The following is an 18102-nucleotide window of genomic DNA, read 5'->3' as shown; positions in this document are numbered from 1 at the left end:
GCAAGCAGCCATCTCTGAGCATGGCAGTGCATCGATATATTGATCGGTGCATAGTTCGCATCTCTATTAAAGAGTATTGCTTTTAACTTTTTGACAATGCGTGCGCGTTCCTATCGTTTGTTGTTGGTCGTGGTGCGTTCAAATAGCTAAATTGAATAGTAAAAGTGACTAAATGTGTAAGACAGCATATATATAAATATCAGTAAAGACACGCCAGTTGAATTGATAAGCAGTTAATCAAGTACACCGCCATTGGCAGTTAGCTAGCCGCACGCTTAGCCAAATAAACAGGCACACACACACATCTACTTACCATATACGTACATAGTTATTACAATTGGCTGCAGCTTGCAGCTGCAACGAAAATCCTGAACGAAGCAGACGCAGGTCAACAATAATGATCAATTTGGATACAACAAACAAAAATCAATCGTCAATAATGCAGCCGATGCCATTTTTCCAGGTAAGCAGCTTGTTAACAATAAATTGCAAATATATCAGAACAGTAGAGTGAATGCAGCATGTAGCGTGACATATGTGCCAATTTACGATCAATTAATTTGCTATTGTTTTTAGATCTCGAAGTATTGCGCATTGTTAATTCAGTTTTGCTCATGAAACGCGCGTTGATAAAAAAAACAAACACTCACACACACCATATATATGTACGTACATGTGTACGTGTACACACACATCCACACATATGCACGCAGCTGTTTTGCACAAACACAGACGCATTAAAGTGAATAAATTATAGTAAGCCTTTTAGCACATAGACTTAAACGGCTGTAAGCCAAGCCCAAAAAAAAATAAATACAAACAAATAATAAAAAACAGCTGCGTCGCACTTTACACATGCGAAAAGGGGCACGGCAAAGCCAACGATATCAACAACATAAGCAAGTGCTCGACATTAATAACAGTTCTACGCTTGTGCCTTTGTTGTCGAGGCTGCTTCGTTTGCCATCACTTGTCGCAGGCTTTGATAAGCCCTTGATAAGGCGCACAACAACAAAAAGCCACAGCAGTATTCCAGTTACGTGCTTATTTTGTTTTTATTTTCAATTCCAAGCTGTCCAGCGAGACAGTAAAAAATAAACAACAAGAAAAAAGTAGCAAAAGCGTAATCAGAAACCGTTTAAATTGCATTCAGAGTACAAAAACTGTTAGCAAACTGTAAATGCTCAATAATTGCAATTAAACCCGTAAGTGGGCAGTGTCGAAGATCTTCTATTGCAATAATTTTTTGAATTGTGAAATCATTTCCTTGATCAACAAGTAAGCTGAAGTAATTTTAATGCTAACAACTAAATTGTTTATGACTCATAATTTGACTAATCTTCAAGCTCAGAACTAGATGCTCACATAAGGGTTAAGTGCACACGGATGTAAGCGCACAATGTTAATAGCTGCATGGACAGAATGCAAAGAAGCTTTTAACGTAACAGAGTTCTGTTAACACTCATTCACACACAAATCCACGTATACACATACACACAGGTGCACATGCTTCCAGGCAAATATAACAAAAGAAATGCTCGACGTTTATTTTTTATTTGTTTTTATTTATTTTAAATTGCGTCGTCACTTTTTGAGTAGTCGCAGCAAACTCTGTCCGCAAGGCGCTGCGCTGAGTCATAAAAATCAGCGCTCAGCCAGCTGCTGGGCCAACTGTTAATTGTAAAACAATTAATTTACACAGCTGCTTAAAGGCTTACTCAATCGCAGCAATTCGGCTTTAGCGATGGCCTTTCTAGTTTCCATAACAGAGGTGCGCGTCATAATGCAAAAACTCACTCAGTCGCTTAACATTCATGCTCACTTTCTCTCTCTCCCTCTCTCTTTTTCTCTCGCGCTCTCTCTCACTCATTCTGCTGTGCTCAACAACTTTTATACTCACACGAACACATATATGCAGGACGAGGCTCTGCGATTGGATGTGATAAACGATGCCGAGTTCAAATCGATACCATTCATCAATACAAATGAGCACGACTCGATCGATAATGAGAACGGATCGACACCACGAGCGTTTCTCTTTCTCGATGCCGACGAAAATCTGCAGATAGCGACCCCGGAATTGTTTTGCAAGAAGTTGAAGTGTCAAAGTCTGGACAAAATCAAAGTGATCTCAATATTTGGCAACACTGGAGATGGCAAATCGCATACGATGAATCAGGTATTTTTCGATGGCGAGCCCGTGTTTCGCACATCGCCAGAGCAAAGCTCCTGCACGATTGGCGTCTATGCGGCTATGCAACGGGAGCAGGGTGTCCTCTGCCTAGACACGGAAGGATTGTTGGGCACCACGGCCAAAAGCAACAAACGCATGCGCATGCTACTCAAGGTATGTTCGATTCATCGATCACTTTCGACTTTTCACTTGAGCTGCTTGCTCTCTGGTTTTCCACAGATTTTAGCCATTTCGGATATTGTGGTTTATCGCACACGCTCGGAGCGTTTGCACAGTGATATGTACGAGTTTCTGGGCACCGCCTCGAAGGCGTTCTGCCTGCATTTCACTCAGGCGCTGCAGGCCATGGGCAATGGCAGCACTCTGGGACCAGCTGTGATCATATTCCATGAGACTCACTACACAAAGCCGCTGGAGAGCAGTATGTACCATTGCATGTATCGATAATTATCGATATCTATTTGTCTGGAAGTTAGAAAAGCTAGAGGCTAGCAAGGGAATATATAATATTGCTTATATAGATAATAATTTATATAGGAAGAATCTAACTAGACTGCTCAATTTCTGAAGAATCCTTTGTAATGGTCTCTTTTGTCACCCTATTCACACAGCCGTCGAGGAGAGCGCCGAGGACAAGCTGCGCAACAACTTCGCGCTGCTGAATTATGAGACGAACGCGTTTAGTTCCCTGCGCTACGTAGGCATCCAGACGGACGCAAATAAGTCAACGAATTTCAAAAAAATTAGCGATGCACTGCATCTGGAGATAGAGAATACGGCGGTGCGATCGCCACGGCAGCCCGCCGTCGTATTCAAGGCAATGAAACTACTGAATCAGAAGTTCGCTGGCGAAATTATCGAAAAAGCAATAAATCCATTTCCGGAGCAATACTTCACCTGCGGTGCCCACTGCGAGTCGTGCAGCCGCCGCTGCCAGCGCTCGATGGGGCACGTGAGCGACGGCGAGCCGCACTTCAATACGCAGCCTTGCAACTACCAGCACCAGTTCGGCAACAAGCTGTACCTGTGCAAGGCCTGCTACAACAATGGCAAGGAGATCGTGGTCAGCGTGCGAGCGCAGGCGCAGACGGACACCGCCTGGTCGGGCCTGGCCAAATACGTGTGGAAGGGCGACGTCATCGAGTGCCCGTACTGCGGCGAGATCTATCGAGCGCGCCAATATTGGTACGGCAATAAGTCACCCGAGGCGTCGGTAGTGCAGTAAGTACAGTGCTCTCCGACAGCCAGCTGAGTCGATCACTGATTCCGTCGCTCTCGTTGCAGTGTGCAGGTCGTGCATGTCTGGAAAGGTGGCAATGCGGTGCTGCGCGCTAATGCGCACTCCGCCCAAATGGTGCTCGACAGCGTCAACAGCATCAGCGAGGCATTTACCAACATCTCGGCGCCCTGGGCGAAGGCACTGAGCGGCATGCTGGCGGACAAGGTGGCGCCCAGCTATTGGCGGCCCAATCAGGAGATAATTGTACGCTGAATATAGTTTCACTCGTATACCCTGTAGCCATAAGAAAGCAACTGGAGTGTATAGAGTAATCGATGAATTCTCTAGATCGATAAATATCGATGGCTACAGGGTATCTGCTACGTCTAGGCATTCACTTATGTCTTCATTTTCCCTTCCCGCCAGATGTGCCACGCCTGCAGGCGCAGCTTTGAGAAGTCTGGCATGCCGAAACATCACTGTCGCGGCTGTGGCGAGGGCTTCTGCCACACGTGCAGCCAGCACAGGGTGCCCGTGCCGGGGCGTGGCTGGCTGCAGCCCGTGCGCGTCTGCAACGATTGCTATCAACAGCTGCAGCGCAAGTCGGACGCGACGCCAGGTAAGCCAACTGCATCAGATCGATAAACAGTCGAAGCAGAAATCAGCCAAGGAGTGAAATGAATGTGCGAGAACTGAAAGAATAGACAAATAGACAGGGAGAGAGAGAGAGAGGGAGAGATAAAGGAAGTGCTATGAATAGTAGTATATTTATGGGAGAGCAAGTACGTATACATATAGAGAGAGAGAGAGAGGGAGAGTGAAAAAGAGAGCTATTTCTCTCTCTCTCTCTTTATTGGGAGAAGGTCTGAAGCTACAGAGAGGGTCAGAGAGACAGGGGCAGAGCAATTAAGTTCTACTACTTTAGGTCTTCTATATAGCCTATATCTCTCTCTTTCTCTATCTGTATTAACAAAGCTCTCTCTAGTGATATGGAGAGAGCCATTCCTCCCTCTCGCTTGGTCGCTCTTTAGTTAGAGGCTATAGTTCTATCTCCACAGCCATCATTCGGTCTTTGTCTTTCTATGTATATCTATCTCCTTCTCCAGCACATAATTTATGTTTAACATTGATTGTAATCAACATGTCTTAGGCTCTCGTCCGACGAACGATGAAGGCGACATTCTGGTGCGGAAATATGGCGAGACGATCTATAATACGATCAGCAGCGTTGCAGCCGTGGCCATAGACTATCCCAAAGGTAGGTCAAGTCAATCAGAAGAAGTCTCTCGGCTAATCGTCCTCTGTCGCTCCGCAGCTATGATCAAGGACAGCGCACGTCCTGCCTATTGGGTGCCTGATGCGGAATCGCCCAGTTGTTTCATATGCAAATCCGTTTTTGGACGCGCCGAGGAGCTCGAGCTAGCCAAGAACTCGAGCGAACGCGGCAAGCCAAAGGGCAGCAGCAACAGCAAAACAGATGCCAGGGGCAGCAGCAGCAATGGAGGAAGCGGACCAAGAGTTGGAGCTGCAGGGGCAGGAGCAGATGGACCTGGTGACTGCAGACGTCACCATTGCCGACGCTGCGGCCAGGCGGTTTGCAGCAACTGCTCGAAGCGCCGCATGCCCGTGCTGGAGCGCGGCTGGCAGACGGATGTGCGCGTGTGCGATGCCTGTGCCTGTGTGCCGAGCGGATCGCAGCACAGCGGCAACAACATCAGCAGCGCCATCTCGGATGCCCTCAACGAGGACGAGGCGATGCCGCCGAATGGCCAATGCGAGAATCGCCGGGAGAGCAACAGAAGCAGCATTCGCAGCACCAGCTCTAGCTCCGACTGCCGCAATTGCAATGCCAGCGACGACGTCAAGGCCAAGTCCGAATGAGACGCGGCCCGTCAGGGCACTCCCAACACCCAGACGCGTGCCCAACCCAATTCCGATCAACCAGTCACAATTTGGAGCATGTGCCCAGGCAGGCGCAAGGCTCCTTAAACAGATGCTGCTCCCCGACTCGCTGCAAATAATCGTACAATGTGATACTATATGTTCTGATACATGTACTATATATATGTATAGAGAGAGACAGACAGAGAGAGAGAGAGAATATACATATATCCATATATGCATGTATATGTGTATGTAAAAGTAAAACCTACATAAACCTTTGTGTATATATATATATAGTTATGTATTTTTTTTTTTTTTTTTTTTTATTCCAATTGCATCTCTGTGTCGATAAAGAAATTCAATTTACATTTCTTTTCTCATCTAGCTTAATTGTTGAACAACAAATTTAATAAAAATCAAACCAAATATCTTTAAAACTAATTGTTGGAATATCTTTATCTATATCTGTTAGATTGACCCCTTAAGAGTGGGCGTAGTTGAGTATATTGGTTTTGTAGATGGGAGTGACAGACCCCACCCAGAAGGCACGTCTATTCTTGATCAGTACGGCGAGCTGTGTCCATCTAGCCAAGCCTGTGTGTTCGCTCGGTTCCAGGAATTTGAATAACTCTACCCAATCTCCCCCTGGAATTTAAAAACTCCATTAAATAAATTAAAAATTTAGTCAAATTTGTTTTTGTTTTTTGTTTATTTAATTTTAATATAGCATTGTTGTTCATTTGTTGTATTTATTTTTAAAAATAATTATAGTATTATTTCATATACATATATATAGAAATATATATATACGTATCGAACTGTTTGCTTTAACAGTTAGCTGACAATTTTTTTATTTTTATTTTTTATTTTGTTTGTTTACAATACTTTTTCCAGCAAATACTAAGAGGAAGTAATTTATTTATTAATATTTTTTTTTTTGTTCATTTTTCTTTTCATTTTTTTTTTCTTTTTTGCGTACAACAAAAAGTTTTTGACAAAACCAAAATGAAAATTAAAAAAAAAAAATGGTTGAGTTCTAAATTTGATTTACATCGTATACATGATTTTTGTTTGTTATAAATTTTGCCATAAATATTTAATAAAAAATTTGTATTTTTTGTTAAAGATTTTCGTAATACTTTGTGTTTTGACAATTGTTATTTGTGTTTTGGACTGTTATACGAGTGTGATAACAGCAGTAAACTGGTATACAAATTGTAGTTATATGTTTTAGTATTTTCTTTAAGTAATTTTTCTTAGTATTTTTGTTAGGCTTGATAAATGGGAGTTTCGTTCTAGTATACATTTGTTCTTCTTCTTGCTGTATAGTGTTATTTATATATAGATATATATATATATAGATGTGTATATATATAGTTCGTATTTTGTAGTATACATGCGTTCTTTTTTAGTATTTTTTAGTATACAAATTGTTTTGTTTGCAGCTTAAAAACTACGACAAAAAATATATATATAAACTATTTTGTAAACTAATGCCTAGTCGAAAGTTTTCGCTTTTTTACGTATTTGAGGTTTACAAAAAAAGCTAAAAAAAAATTATAATATTTTTGTTTGCAATTTTGAATATAAAGTTTGCTCTTCTTTTCTTCATTCTAATTTACTTAAGCTAAGCGCATACAAAATTAAAAAAAAAAAAGTGAAAATTTAAAAAGTTTACGTTTTATTAATTAATTTGATATTGCAACGCAAAAGATTTAATTCATGTATATAGGTATATACGATTATAGATCCAACGTGAGTGTGTGTGCATGCACATATATATATATATATATATTTTGTTATTCATATTTATATGCAGTGCCTGTGCGTATTGTTGTTGTTAGATAACAAAATCTCAGGCATTGCCCAAAACTTTGTTTCACTTCTCTTTCTAAATTAAGACATAATCGTATACTTATTTGATTGTATGATACACACACACACACACACACACACACACACACATGTGTGCACGCACACACCTATTACACATACATACACACACACACATTGCCATTACAGAAAAAAAAACTTAAGAGCTTAATGAATTGTTTGATGTTAGTTGTTTTGCTTGCTGTTCTTGTTGTTGTTTAGCTTTGGCCCGCCTATCCTCAAGGACTTAGATCCTGATGCAGATTGGGATCGTAGCCGCCCATGCTATTGTCGTACGGCTGCTGCTGATCGTAGCCACCGGAGCCGCCCATCGGATAGCCCATCGAGTCCTGTGGCGGTGCTGGCGACATCATTGGCGTTGTTGTGCCGCTCGGTGGCCCAGCCATTGAATAGGGCGAGGCGCCTGCCGCCTTTTTGGCTGCATACAGATTGGCCTCCTCTTGGGCCTTGCCAATGTTCTTCTTATAGCGAATGCGCTTGTTGCCGAACCAATTCGATACTTGTGAGACCTGCAAGCAGTCAGCGATAAATATCGATAGTCATCACCGATCAGCGGGGATCCGCCCCGATTCGACTTACTGTTATGCCACACTTGCGCGCCAACTCCTCCTTGGCCTCTTCGGATGGATACGGATTGCTCAAGTGACTGTAGAAATACTCGTTCAGTATCTCCGATGCCTGTTTGCTGAAGTTGCGTCGCTTGCGGCGGGCGTCGAGGAAACGCGATCGCAGTATCATCACCGCCTCGCAGGTCGATTGCTTCAGCTGCATTTGGATGGAGCTGAACTTCTTGTGGATGATCTGGACCATGCGCTCGATTTCTTTGGGTGTGATGGGCCTGATGAGCGAGACGGAAGAATGAATGCCAAGGCAAATATTAATCAAGCTTTTTGCTGTTTAAAGATCGATTATTGACTATCGATAAGTGGCTCATTATGTATCTCTCTCTCTCTTTTTCTTCGCTTAACTGTAAAGCATCGAATAGATTTCTCTCCTGCTCTTCTCCCCCTTCTAGTAAATGATCGATTAATGATTATCGATAATGATAAACTGGTTATCTAAGTACGTCTGTCTCTTTCTCTCTCTCTCTCTCTCTCTCTCTTATAGTTGATGTATAACTTTAGCAGCAGCTCTATTCCCATTCTCTAATCTTACTTAAGCTCTTCTCCATCCATTGAGCACTCGTTCAATAAGTTTATCGATAACGCTTAGCTTAACTCTCTCCCTTTCTCTCTTACCTGGTGCGGCTCTGTTCGCGCAGCAGATTCATGACGTGTGTGGTGAACTCGTTGCATGCCTGTTCGTACTTCTCCAGCTCCTGGTGATAGATCTGACGAATTTGTGCCAACTTGGCTCGATAGTCCGAATGTTCGATGGCATTGTCCGCTCCATCGATGGACAGGGAGCCGCCTTGGCTGGCGGCCGCAGCTGAGGCGGCAGCAGCTCCACCGCCACCCTTCTCGGGACCAGCCACGCCCTCGGCGATGAGCATGTTGTCCAGGCGCATCAACTGTGGATCTGGTGGCTCCTCCTCTTGCGTGTTACGAATGGAAAGGACTGTAAAAGCAGAAGAGCAAGAAACACAAATTGCAATCAGCAAGCGAAGCAGTCAGAAGAAAAGTTCTCATTTCTCCACCCTCCCTCACTCTCTCTCTCTCTCTCATTCTCTCGGGCCGTCTCTCTGGCATCAAGGGAAACTGTTTCGACTTTCGCATTGTTCAACAGGAAGTGCAAAAAGCACATCTAAAATTTTATTGCCTCGAGCAACAGCAAAAGTTTTCACTAGACACAGATACAGATACAGATACAGATACAGATATATAGACATCTGCATGCTGTGCTATTGTCTGGGGAAATGCGTTTTCCATTTTATACCCAGTAGTCCGTGGAGAGTGCGTAAAGCGGGCTATATTAGTTCGATAGCTGATGCGTGAAATAAATTTCATTGGCAAGCTCTGTGTACTCGATAAGCAGACTAATATATCGATAAATATCGATTTAGCTATTATTGGCTTTAGGGCATATCTAGTGATGTAAAGGATTATTGATGCTTAAAATATATAATTACGTATATGAAATATTATGAATATTTCCTAAGACAGATGCAAATCTTCAGACTTCGATATCAATATCGATAACAGAGAATCCATTTCCGAAGACTATACTACATTCTATGTTTTGTCAAACTGGGATACATTTAGTTAATCTCAGCTACTGCTGTTCACAGTCCGAGGTATTCGCTAGTCGCGTATCCGCCCCCAGTGCCCAGCATCCGCCTGGGCTATACTATATTCGCCCAGCCATGGCTATGCATGAATTAGATGCCGCACATGCCGCACGCTGCTTGTGTTTCGAATCTTAATCACGTTTCGCCAAGGAGTTAGCCAAAGCCAGAGCTAAAGCTAAAAACATTTCGCGAATGCCAACAATTGACTTTGTCTCTCTCCATCTCACACACACTCTCCCTCTCTGTCTCGCTGGCCTCACGCATAAGCTCATCAGCATTGGCAGAGCGTTGCCGAGAATATTCCTGGCGAAAGGACAACATGTTTCAATGTGGTTAGGGGTATTCCTTTCGCTCCTTTCGGCTGCTTCTTCTACTTCTATGTATTATGCAGACGTTGCGAACAGAAACAATTGCTGCGAACAGGATAAGCATAAGCACAAAACATGTAATGAAATCCCAGCCCCGCACTCTCCCTATCCCTCTCCCTACCGCTAGCCGTCCTCCTGCCCGCTCTTTGTCTTGAATAAAACATTTCGAGCTGTCGCCTCTTAAATGGACTTAAATATTTGAGGAACAAATTTAATAACTCCCTAGCCAAGAAACCTTTGAAACTTTTGTTTCCAACTTTTCCAAATGACTTTCAGTTGAATGATAAGAAAAGTCTGGAAGAAGCCGAATGTGATGAGAGCACTGCGAAAGGTTTATCTAAAGTGAGTTAGTTCTTGCGCTTTATTCAAAGTTTTAGGTTCCTTGATACATTCTACACAAAAAGTTATTAACAAAAAAAAAAAAAAAAAACATCTTTAAGCAAGTTCACAGAGAGTAGAATAGACCTGTCTTTCATCGAGGAAACAGAAGAGTCGAAATTACGGTGGAAAGAGAGAAGAGCAGAAAGAGGAAGAGAATAGTGGAAGAGAGGACCACAATAACTGGAGATCAAACACTTTCTCTTGAGATGAAATGATTTAACATTCATTCTTTCGATCAGCTCTTCATACTCAAATCAGAAATCTAACAGAGTCGCGAGACTACTCCAAGCTTGACCTTCCAACTTGACCTCTAGTGGCAGTCAATCGGATTCCATTTATATGAATTATTTCCATACCGACAATTCTGATAATCGCTTAATAAGCACATTAAGCGCGTTAACTACACATTTAACAGCCGACGAAATGATCCGTAAATGTTAATTAACATTAACAGAAAGACATTAACAGCATGTCACATTAGCATTCGCCGCTTAATGCAATTAAAGCCTCAGATGGAATTTATTTCGCCCAGCGGAAGAACATATTGGACGACGGCTGCGCTCATACATACAAAAGTAAAACGGTGGGCGGCAGGGGCGTGGCTTAATGTTAATATAAGCATATCGAGAGTTTGAGGGGTGACAGAAAGAAAGGGAGAGGGTGTGTGGAGGCGGAGAACAGCAACTGTTGCGACTTTTGCGTTGACGTCGGTGGTTGCTTTATTTCCTTTAAGGTTAGCCGGAATATTGCCAAAGTTTTAACCACAAAGGGCGGCGGGGCGTGGCAGTTGATATTTGTTTCGGGGAAGGGGGCACGAATTGCTCTGATTAGAAGAGCGCGTAAATGAAGCAAAGGCAACTCGAGTCTAGACAAAGTTCTTATCTCCAGTTCGTAAATCATTCAACAGGATTTTTAACACAGTCCAAAGTTTTACCGGAATTACTATATACCATACCAGAGCCGATAGAAACTTGTGGAGTACGATGATAAGCGAAGAATCACCATTTTATTTTTAGACTTGGGTAGTTTCAATAGTGCTCCAGATAGAGGCAAGAGATATGCGAGATAATACTCTGTGAATCTTGAGCGATTCCGTAATCAGCTCTATTTGGTTCAATTCATTTAAAAGGCTGAATCAAAGCCCACCTAAGCGAACTCAAGTGAACTAGTTTATAAAATGAACGAGCGGCATGAACTTGTTCATCATTTGGAATTAAAAAGATCTTAGTATGTATATATATAGATACGAGAACACCAAGAACTAGTTCTTGGTCTTTCATCTTTCATCTGCCTTTATCATTTGTGTCGTCATATCATCTCTCTCTCTCTTTCGTATGTGATCTCTCTGTTGGACGCTTCCTCCGCTCTATTCTGCCTCATTCCCCTCTTCTTTTTCACTCCTTTTTCCATGCCTTTTCTTCTTCAAATTAAACTAGAATTTTCTTTAATAAATCTCTTGAGTTAGTTTTGAGCTGCTTTCTATTTTAAATTTCTCAACTGCTTCACATTTTGTCTTCTTCTTCATCATCAGGAAAGGACAACCCTTTTGTTTAAACCGTCTCAGAGAGAGAGAGAGAGAGAGAGAGAGATAGCGGGATGGAGGGAGGTAGTTACATGAAGGGAATTTGCGTATCTAATGAAGCATTTTGAAAGCAGCCAGCTAAATTGCAGATGGCTACATAGATAGATAGAGCTGTTACCTTAGAGCAGAGCTCAGAATCGGTGGGCGTGGCGAGTGGCGTATTTGAACGAGGCTAGAGCGGGCGGAGGTTTCGAATGGCATTTCCAGCTCGTAAATTTGAATGGGCCAAAAACGCAAAAAGGACGAAAACGAAGCAGGATGAAACTGAAGCAGCAGCAGGAGCAGGAGCAGGAGTTGGAGTAGGAGCAGGAGTCGGTGCCAGCGGCTGACTGTTTCATATAAATAAACATGTCGCGGGGCCTGTTGTACTCCTCAGATGCAAGTATATATACAGATGTATATATTTATATATATTATATATATATATGTATATATAAACACGATTCAAGTCGCTGAAAACGTGTGCGTGGTATTTTTGCATGGCTGTCGAACAGGTTTTTGCGCTTTTCAAAAACTAATTTTAAGCAGCACACTCACACACCCATTCACTCACACACACACACACACACACACACACACGCGCGTACAAGCTGATAATATATATTAAACAAGGCACAACAGGGCGACAGAGCGCGCTACAATCAAAGCCAAACACTGAAGTGTTTTCTATCTACTTATTTCGAATGCCCTCTCGCAAGCGGGTATTGCGATTCGTTCAACTCACATGCGCACTACCACACATAAAACTACGTATATGTGAGCCATAAGTCTTTCAGATTTGGTATAACCTTTGGTTTGCCTATGTGAACACAGCTCTGATTGCAGTGACTTTTATGAAATTTGGCACTGATTTTAATAGTACCGGCTGAATGGGCACCGTATATCATACAACTATCCCACTGAACTCAGCTGCCAGCAAAGCGATCTTTATGAAACTTTTTACAGATGCTTCATTTTCATGTACAGCTCATTTCCAAAACTCAGCTCAGCCAGAACTGTTAAAATCGTTTTACCATATCATCTAGATAACTATGTGAACTCAGCTTTGAGTCAAATTAACTCAGAATTAAATTTGGTAGTATTTGATTTTCAATTACGTTAAAATGAAATGTATAGACTTATCATATAATAAAGTTGGCTTATAAAGAGTCACAGTCATATGCAATACAGTTATATGAACTTGCCAAGTTTTTCATTTTCTAACGCTTCTTCATTGTTCCATATTCTCTTCATTACTCTGAGAATACTTGTTTCCATTCAACAACGAGCAGCTATACCCTACTTATACCCTCAATACTTCCCCCAACACACCATCATTCCCACTCTCTCTCTCTCGCTCCCTCTCTCTTCCTCTTACAATGCCCCTTTGCTGGGACTTGGGTCAAGTGTTTTCGTCTTCTTGGCAACTTGTATTCTTGTTTACTTTGTCGGCGCCCGCCATCGATACGCACTGAGCCCTGGGAAGTGTTATCGCACACACAGCTAGATAAAAACACAGAAATTACTGTAAATATATATATATATATAATATATACCTATGTATATATATATGCCTAAACTGATTTCATTTTTGCTTGTGCGTCGACTTTACCTTGGCAATTGGCTGCAGTCTAGAGCCCCACTCGGCTAGGCACCCTTCCAAGGGCCCTCTCCGACACCCCCTAGACATTTGATTATATTAGTCACCTGATCGTAACGGTGAAGGTAAAGGTGTGACCAGAGCCACAATGAGCAACGAAACCCTTTTCTCCAATTTCTCATGCGGCAGCAAATAACATTCGGAAATAGGTGCTTCAACAATCATATATACCCTGTAGTGGAGCAAGCCCGTCGACTTAGTGGGGTATATTAGGTTATGTATTAATTCATTTCACTTTACCGCTCTCTCTCTCTCTCTCTCTCTCTCTGCCTCCATTTTCTAGCTATGTCTCTGCAGCTTCCCCAATATTTTCCTCAGGAACTTCCACTTTTTCTCCTAACCATCACAATTTCTCTTCAAGCTCCTTAAACAATCATTAATATTTCCCACAAAACCAACAAAATTGATCTATAAAAAGAAGATGAAAAGTCCATTCAACAAGCCAATAATTACTTTTTTCGTCCCGCCACAAATATAATCAAAACTTCAATATCAAAAATAAAAAAAATCGAGAGAGTTTTCCGAGCTGAAGGACATAAGAATGTGTTTTCCAAGGGGATTTTTTCATTCGAGTCAATGTCTCTCTCTCTCTCGCCCTCTCTCTGTCTGCCGCAAAGCCCTCCCCGTAAAAATGGTGTTAGCCAAGCCCCAAGAAGCTTGCCCAAAAGGCAATTTCGCAACGGTGCGCAGTTTTCTGAGGGTTGGGTAGAAGCACAGAGATACGTATATCTGTGAGGGTTGGCATGGGCTGTGGGCTGTGGGCTGTGCGCTGTGGTGGGCTAGGGGTTGGGGGTTTAGGGTTAGGCTGCTGGCAATGGGGCAACATTGGAGCCATTCAAAACATCTGGGCTCACAATCAAAACGCGCTCTTATTGCCCATTTCGTGTCGCTGCGTGGGCGTAATATGAAGGACAAACAACAACAACAACAAGAAGGGCGAAAAAAGTAAAGTAAAGAAAAACAAGAAATGAAACGACGGGAAAACTCGATTTGAAAATTTCTTGTACAAGGTGCGTGCAAGTATAATAATGCATAAAAAATGGGAATGGGAACGGGAATTGGGATGGGGAATACGCATATTGAATTTTAGTTCTCGTTTTATTGCTTACAGCTAGAAATCAGCAAATTAATGAGAAGCGCGTAGAAGAGCGCTACATGAAATATACATGCATATCTAAAGGATTTACATTCTATATGGGTATATTTCATGTAATTTATAAATAAAAGGTGCAGAGAAATGCTCTTACTGTATCCCTTTTATATAAGTAACGTGTTTTACTAAATCTTTTAACTTGTATTTTTGAGAAGGAGATTAAAGAACCCCACAATATTGCCAAGCAGCAATAATATTTTTCTATAGATTGATTATATATTTCTATAGATATATTATATATATAGAGATTATACAACAGCTACTACTATTCGGATGAAATTTCCTTAAACATCCATAACATCAAATCAACTATGCATATTTGTATATCATATAATATCGCTATATTCTATACATAGCTTTACGTGTATACAAAAAACACATCAGACTCCATCTTCTACTCTCTTGTATAGTACATAGATATGGTCTCTATGTATTATCTTTATGGTAAAATCTGATCACTCTTAATTTTTTAAGAACCCATTCTAAATAAATATTGTATTTCGTATTTGAAAAAAGATTTACAGACATACCAGTATACCTAGTACATAGTTTTAAATGACTTCTACTGGAGTATATCATTCCTCACTTTCGTGCACATTTTTGTTGATAGATAAGCCTAGCATAGTCTACTCTAGGGTATATCGGCCATGGAACTCACCTGTCTTCTCCTTGATCTCGCATAGAACGGAGAACAAAGCCGGCTTCATGCGATGACAGTTGAGTGTGTGCTTCCTGGCCTGCGCCTCGTCCAGCGACTGCTCCGAGATGCTCATGATCTGTTGTAGGATTTCGCCGATGTCCTTCTGCTTGCGCACCTCATTCTCGTTGCCCGCGTTTTGGCCATCATCTTGGCCAGGCAGGCCGTAGCCTTGCGGTGCCATCATGCCCCCGGTGTGGGCCATCATGCGATCCTCCATCGTCGTATGCTGTCTTTCTCTCTCACACGCGGCTCTCTCCCTCTCACGCTCTGACTAACAACTACAACAATTTACGCACTGCAATATGAAGAACAATAAACAAACACGTTTAAACACTTTTCCACATGTTGCAACAGGCAAATACAACAGTAAAAAAAAAAGTAAGCAACAAACACACGCAAGAAAAAAAACCTAGTCAAAAGCTTTCATTTACGTTGCATCTAGTTTAAATAAATTTTCGCTGCTCTTTTGCTCTTCTTCCTCTTGTATTATTCTTTCCTTTGCTTTACTCTATGCGCGCACACACGTCCGCACGCAAAGGCAACGCGCTACCAACTGGCTGACAGCGCTCTCTATCGCCCGCCTCGTTTGCTCTCTCTCAATGGTTCTTGCGTTAACTTGTTTCTGTTTCGGTTTCGCCTGCTGTTTATCTCCACGAACAATGTTAATCCGACTGTCTGTCTGACTGTGCGTGTGCGTGTGCCTGTGTTAGTGTGTGTCTTCTTCGTTTGTCTTCGTTGCAGACTGTGCCAAGTATGCTGTTAAAATAGAGCACGGGCACCTAAGGAACTCTGGGAGGGGAGCTGGGACGCTAAGCAAACTGCGGCATTCGAAGTTGGAGATGGAAATAGGAAGGTGGGAAGGGGAGTTAGAGTTGGGGCGCATGGGCGTCGGCTGCTGCAGCCTGTTGTGGACAGGGCGTGGCGATAGCAAATTCTTAAGGATCTATAATGAAAAGTGTAAAGCATTTCTGTCGATGGTGCAAATGCTATATCGATATGTTATAGCTGAGCGTGCAGCTCATTGGAAGATCATGGATGAACACTTGTAGCTGAATTAATTTAAAAATGTTCTATAATGGTATATAAAGATTTCCAAAATATGCGCTAATTTTTGCTATGTTTAAGAATTCGTTCCTTTATATTTTGCAAAATAGAGCCAGTCATGCATATTCTTCAGTATTTTCAAATATTGTAAACTTCAGGCTTCTATGGATGATTTAATATTGAGCATAATGACAAGTGTTATACCGGTAGAGAGGCTTTGCTCCAAGCAAATATCCTGAATTTTTCTTGTGCTTAGCAGAGTAGCAAATGTCATCTCAGCATAAAATTCGACTTATTCAAATTATCGCATGCAACTCTGCATGCAGACTGCGTGTGGGTGGTTGAACGAAAGAAAAGGAACAATGGACAGCGGGCAGCTGACACACGCCTGCGGCAGGGGGTAGGCAAACGCAAAGTTACCTGCGCACTAAACACAACTACAACGCAGCATGCTAGCTAGTTCAAGTGTGTGTAAGTGCATTCACATTTGCGCAAAATGATAATTACTTTTTTGCTCTTTCAAGTGGCTGGCTGCATAAAAAGAGCAAGAGAAGGGAACCGTAATTAGTTTGCACAGCAGCCGAAAGACAACAGGAGAAAGCAGCGCTGACCTTCAGGGCTGCAATATACACACACACACTCGCCCACAGTTACAGCTACTGAGATAGATATGTGCATGCGGACAAAGCGCATCAAAGGCTGCGCAAAAATAAAAACAACAACGCACCAAATAAAAGCGAATAAAAACCTGTTCAATACACACACACACACTCATGCAGTATAATTCTTGAAAATCAGAGCCGCTCCAATTCTGTGCTACAGTGTTTTTGTTGTGTATAACAGCGGCGTCCATATAACAGCAATTGTAAAATTGTTATATGCCTGCTGCTGTTTTTTTTTTTTTTTTGACCAATAAATCAATTGTTTAACTTACACAGCACGTCACGACACGAAATTGCTTTACAGTTATTTTGCGTTTAGTTTTTCAGTTAATGCATTTGCTTGCCTCGCCAGCTGCAATTAGAATTAAACAAAACAAAATATGCACTTGCTATAAATATGTGTATTTATGGCGTGTATAACAAAGCGCACTCGGTATTCGCTTCTCCGTATATTTTTCAATGCGCTGTTTGCTCTTCTTCTTCATTCCATACGCAGCAGCAAAAACGTCGCCACTTTTTCCTTTTTTTTTGTATGGTACACAAAATTTTTCTTGCTTTTACTCAAGTTATGTCAATTGTTGTTTCATGTATTCATATTGTTTACTTAATGCGTACACTTGTACGCAAACGTATTAGAGTTTTGTTGACATTTTGATATACGTATGCACAATAAATCTATGAAATTATTTACCACACAAAAAAATCTGCTGCTGACAAAAAAATGTATCTTATATGTGTTTTTGAAGGGTTGCTATATCGATAAAATGTATTGTAATTCTACCGTTTGCGTTGCGCACTTATGCGTTAGTTTTGCGTTTACATGCCTCAGATTGCGTTTACGTTTTTACGTTGAGCTGTTCAGATAATGTAATCATTACGTCATTCGTGCGCGGTTTACTTTTAAAATTTAATTAAGAATTATTTTGTTGGTAGTAAATACAGTTGAATACAATGTGCTGAAATGAAGTTTCCGTAGTTGATGCCAATCAAAGTTAAAGTTAACTAATATTTATCGTTATTCATATGTAAAGTATTATTAAAAAATGCAAATTAGCAAATTAGGGTGCAATAGGATTACAATTTTATTATTTATATAATGTGTAAAATAGTTTTCAAATTAATTTTTCAGGTTGATTAAAGCGATAATATAATTGGC

The 18102-nt window shown here is 41.5% G+C and overlaps 2 protein-coding genes and 1 long non-coding RNA gene across 8 annotated transcripts; 2 read left to right on the top strand and 1 right to left on the bottom strand.

The window, feature by feature from the left end:
- Positions 1–30: 30 nt before the first annotated feature.
- Positions 31–5738, top strand: LOC6585664 (zinc finger FYVE domain-containing protein 1). 3 transcript variants are annotated; one of them, XM_044011530.1, is made up of 8 exons: positions 31–463; positions 1919–2347; positions 2414–2615; positions 2806–3379; positions 3479–3677; positions 3840–4032; positions 4564–4671; positions 4729–5738. In XM_044011530.1, exons 1-8 carry the CDS (start codon positions 398–400, stop codon positions 5292–5294), a joined length of 2337 nt encoding a protein of 778 aa, XP_043867465.1. In that variant the 5' UTR covers positions 31–397; the 3' UTR covers positions 5295–5738. The 3 variants fall into 3 exon arrangements, with proteins under 3 accessions (XP_043867465.1, XP_015016468.1, XP_002011292.2); XM_015160982.3 differs by having other exon boundaries at positions 32–463; positions 2806–3415; XM_002011256.4 differs by lacking the exon at positions 31–463 and adding an exon at positions 1604–1771 and having other exon boundaries at positions 2806–3415.
- A 691-nt stretch (positions 5739–6429) lies between these two features.
- Positions 6430–17737, bottom strand: LOC6585665 (homeobox protein extradenticle). Of its 3 annotated transcripts, none has more exons than XM_032732768.2 (6): positions 17638–17737; positions 17219–17298; positions 15199–15535; positions 8429–8747; positions 7770–8028; positions 6430–7699 (listed from the first exon to the last, which is right to left on the bottom strand). In XM_032732768.2, the coding sequence occupies exons 3-6, from the start codon at positions 15455–15457 to the stop codon at positions 7409–7411; spliced, it is 1128 nt and encodes a 375-aa protein (XP_032588659.1). In that variant the 5' UTR covers positions 15458–15535; positions 17219–17298; positions 17638–17737; the 3' UTR covers positions 6430–7408. The 3 variants fall into 3 exon arrangements, with proteins under 3 accessions (XP_032588659.1, XP_015016469.1, XP_043867467.1); XM_015160983.3 differs by lacking the exon at positions 17638–17737 and adding an exon at positions 17377–17625; XM_044011532.1 differs by lacking the exons at positions 17219–17298; positions 17638–17737 and adding an exon at positions 15672–15782.
- Positions 16494–17299, top strand: LOC116804573. 2 transcript variants are annotated; one of them, XR_004364566.2, is made up of 2 exons: positions 16494–16749; positions 16809–17299. It is a non-coding gene; the product is annotated as an uncharacterized LOC116804573 (long non-coding RNA). The 2 variants fall into 2 exon arrangements; XR_004364565.2 differs by having other exon boundaries at positions 16494–16755.
- Positions 17738–18102: the final 365 nt, after the last annotated feature.

This window comes from Drosophila mojavensis, unplaced genomic scaffold (genome assembly GCF_018153725.1).
Source record: "Drosophila mojavensis isolate 15081-1352.22 unplaced genomic scaffold, ASM1815372v1 contig_136, whole genome shotgun sequence".
NCBI classification, from domain to species: Eukaryota; Metazoa; Arthropoda; class Insecta; order Diptera; family Drosophilidae; genus Drosophila; species Drosophila mojavensis.
This window is presented reverse-complemented; position numbering and strand designations above follow the sequence as displayed.

What these genes read in the sequence shown, in the direction of transcription:
- LOC6585664 (XM_015160982.3), top strand. Translation starts at nt 398, where the DNA reads ATGATCAATTTGGATACAACAAACAAAAATCAATCGTCAATAATGCAG. An exon ending in AGCCGATGCCATTTTTCCAG is followed by an intron (nt 464 to 1,918) that starts GTAAGCAGCTTG and finishes ACATATATGCAG; the next exon opens with GACGAGGCTCTGCGATTGGA. An exon ending in CCCGAGGCGTCGGTAGTGCA is followed by an intron (nt 3,416 to 3,478) that starts GTAAGTACAGTG and finishes CTCTCGTTGCAG; the next exon opens with TGTGCAGGTCGTGCATGTCT.
- LOC6585665 (XM_032732768.2), bottom strand. Translation starts at nt 15,457, where the DNA reads ATGGAGGATCGCATGATGGCCCACACCGGGGGCATGATGGCACCGCAA. An exon ending in CGCGAACAGAGCCGCACCAG is followed by an intron (nt 8,029 to 8,428) that starts GTAAGAGAGAAA and finishes CTCGCTCATCAG; the next exon opens with GCCCATCACACCCAAAGAAA. An exon ending in CGCGCAAGTGTGGCATAACA is followed by an intron (nt 7,700 to 7,769) that starts GTAAGTCGAATC and finishes GACTGCTTGCAG; the next exon opens with GTCTCACAAGTATCGAATTG.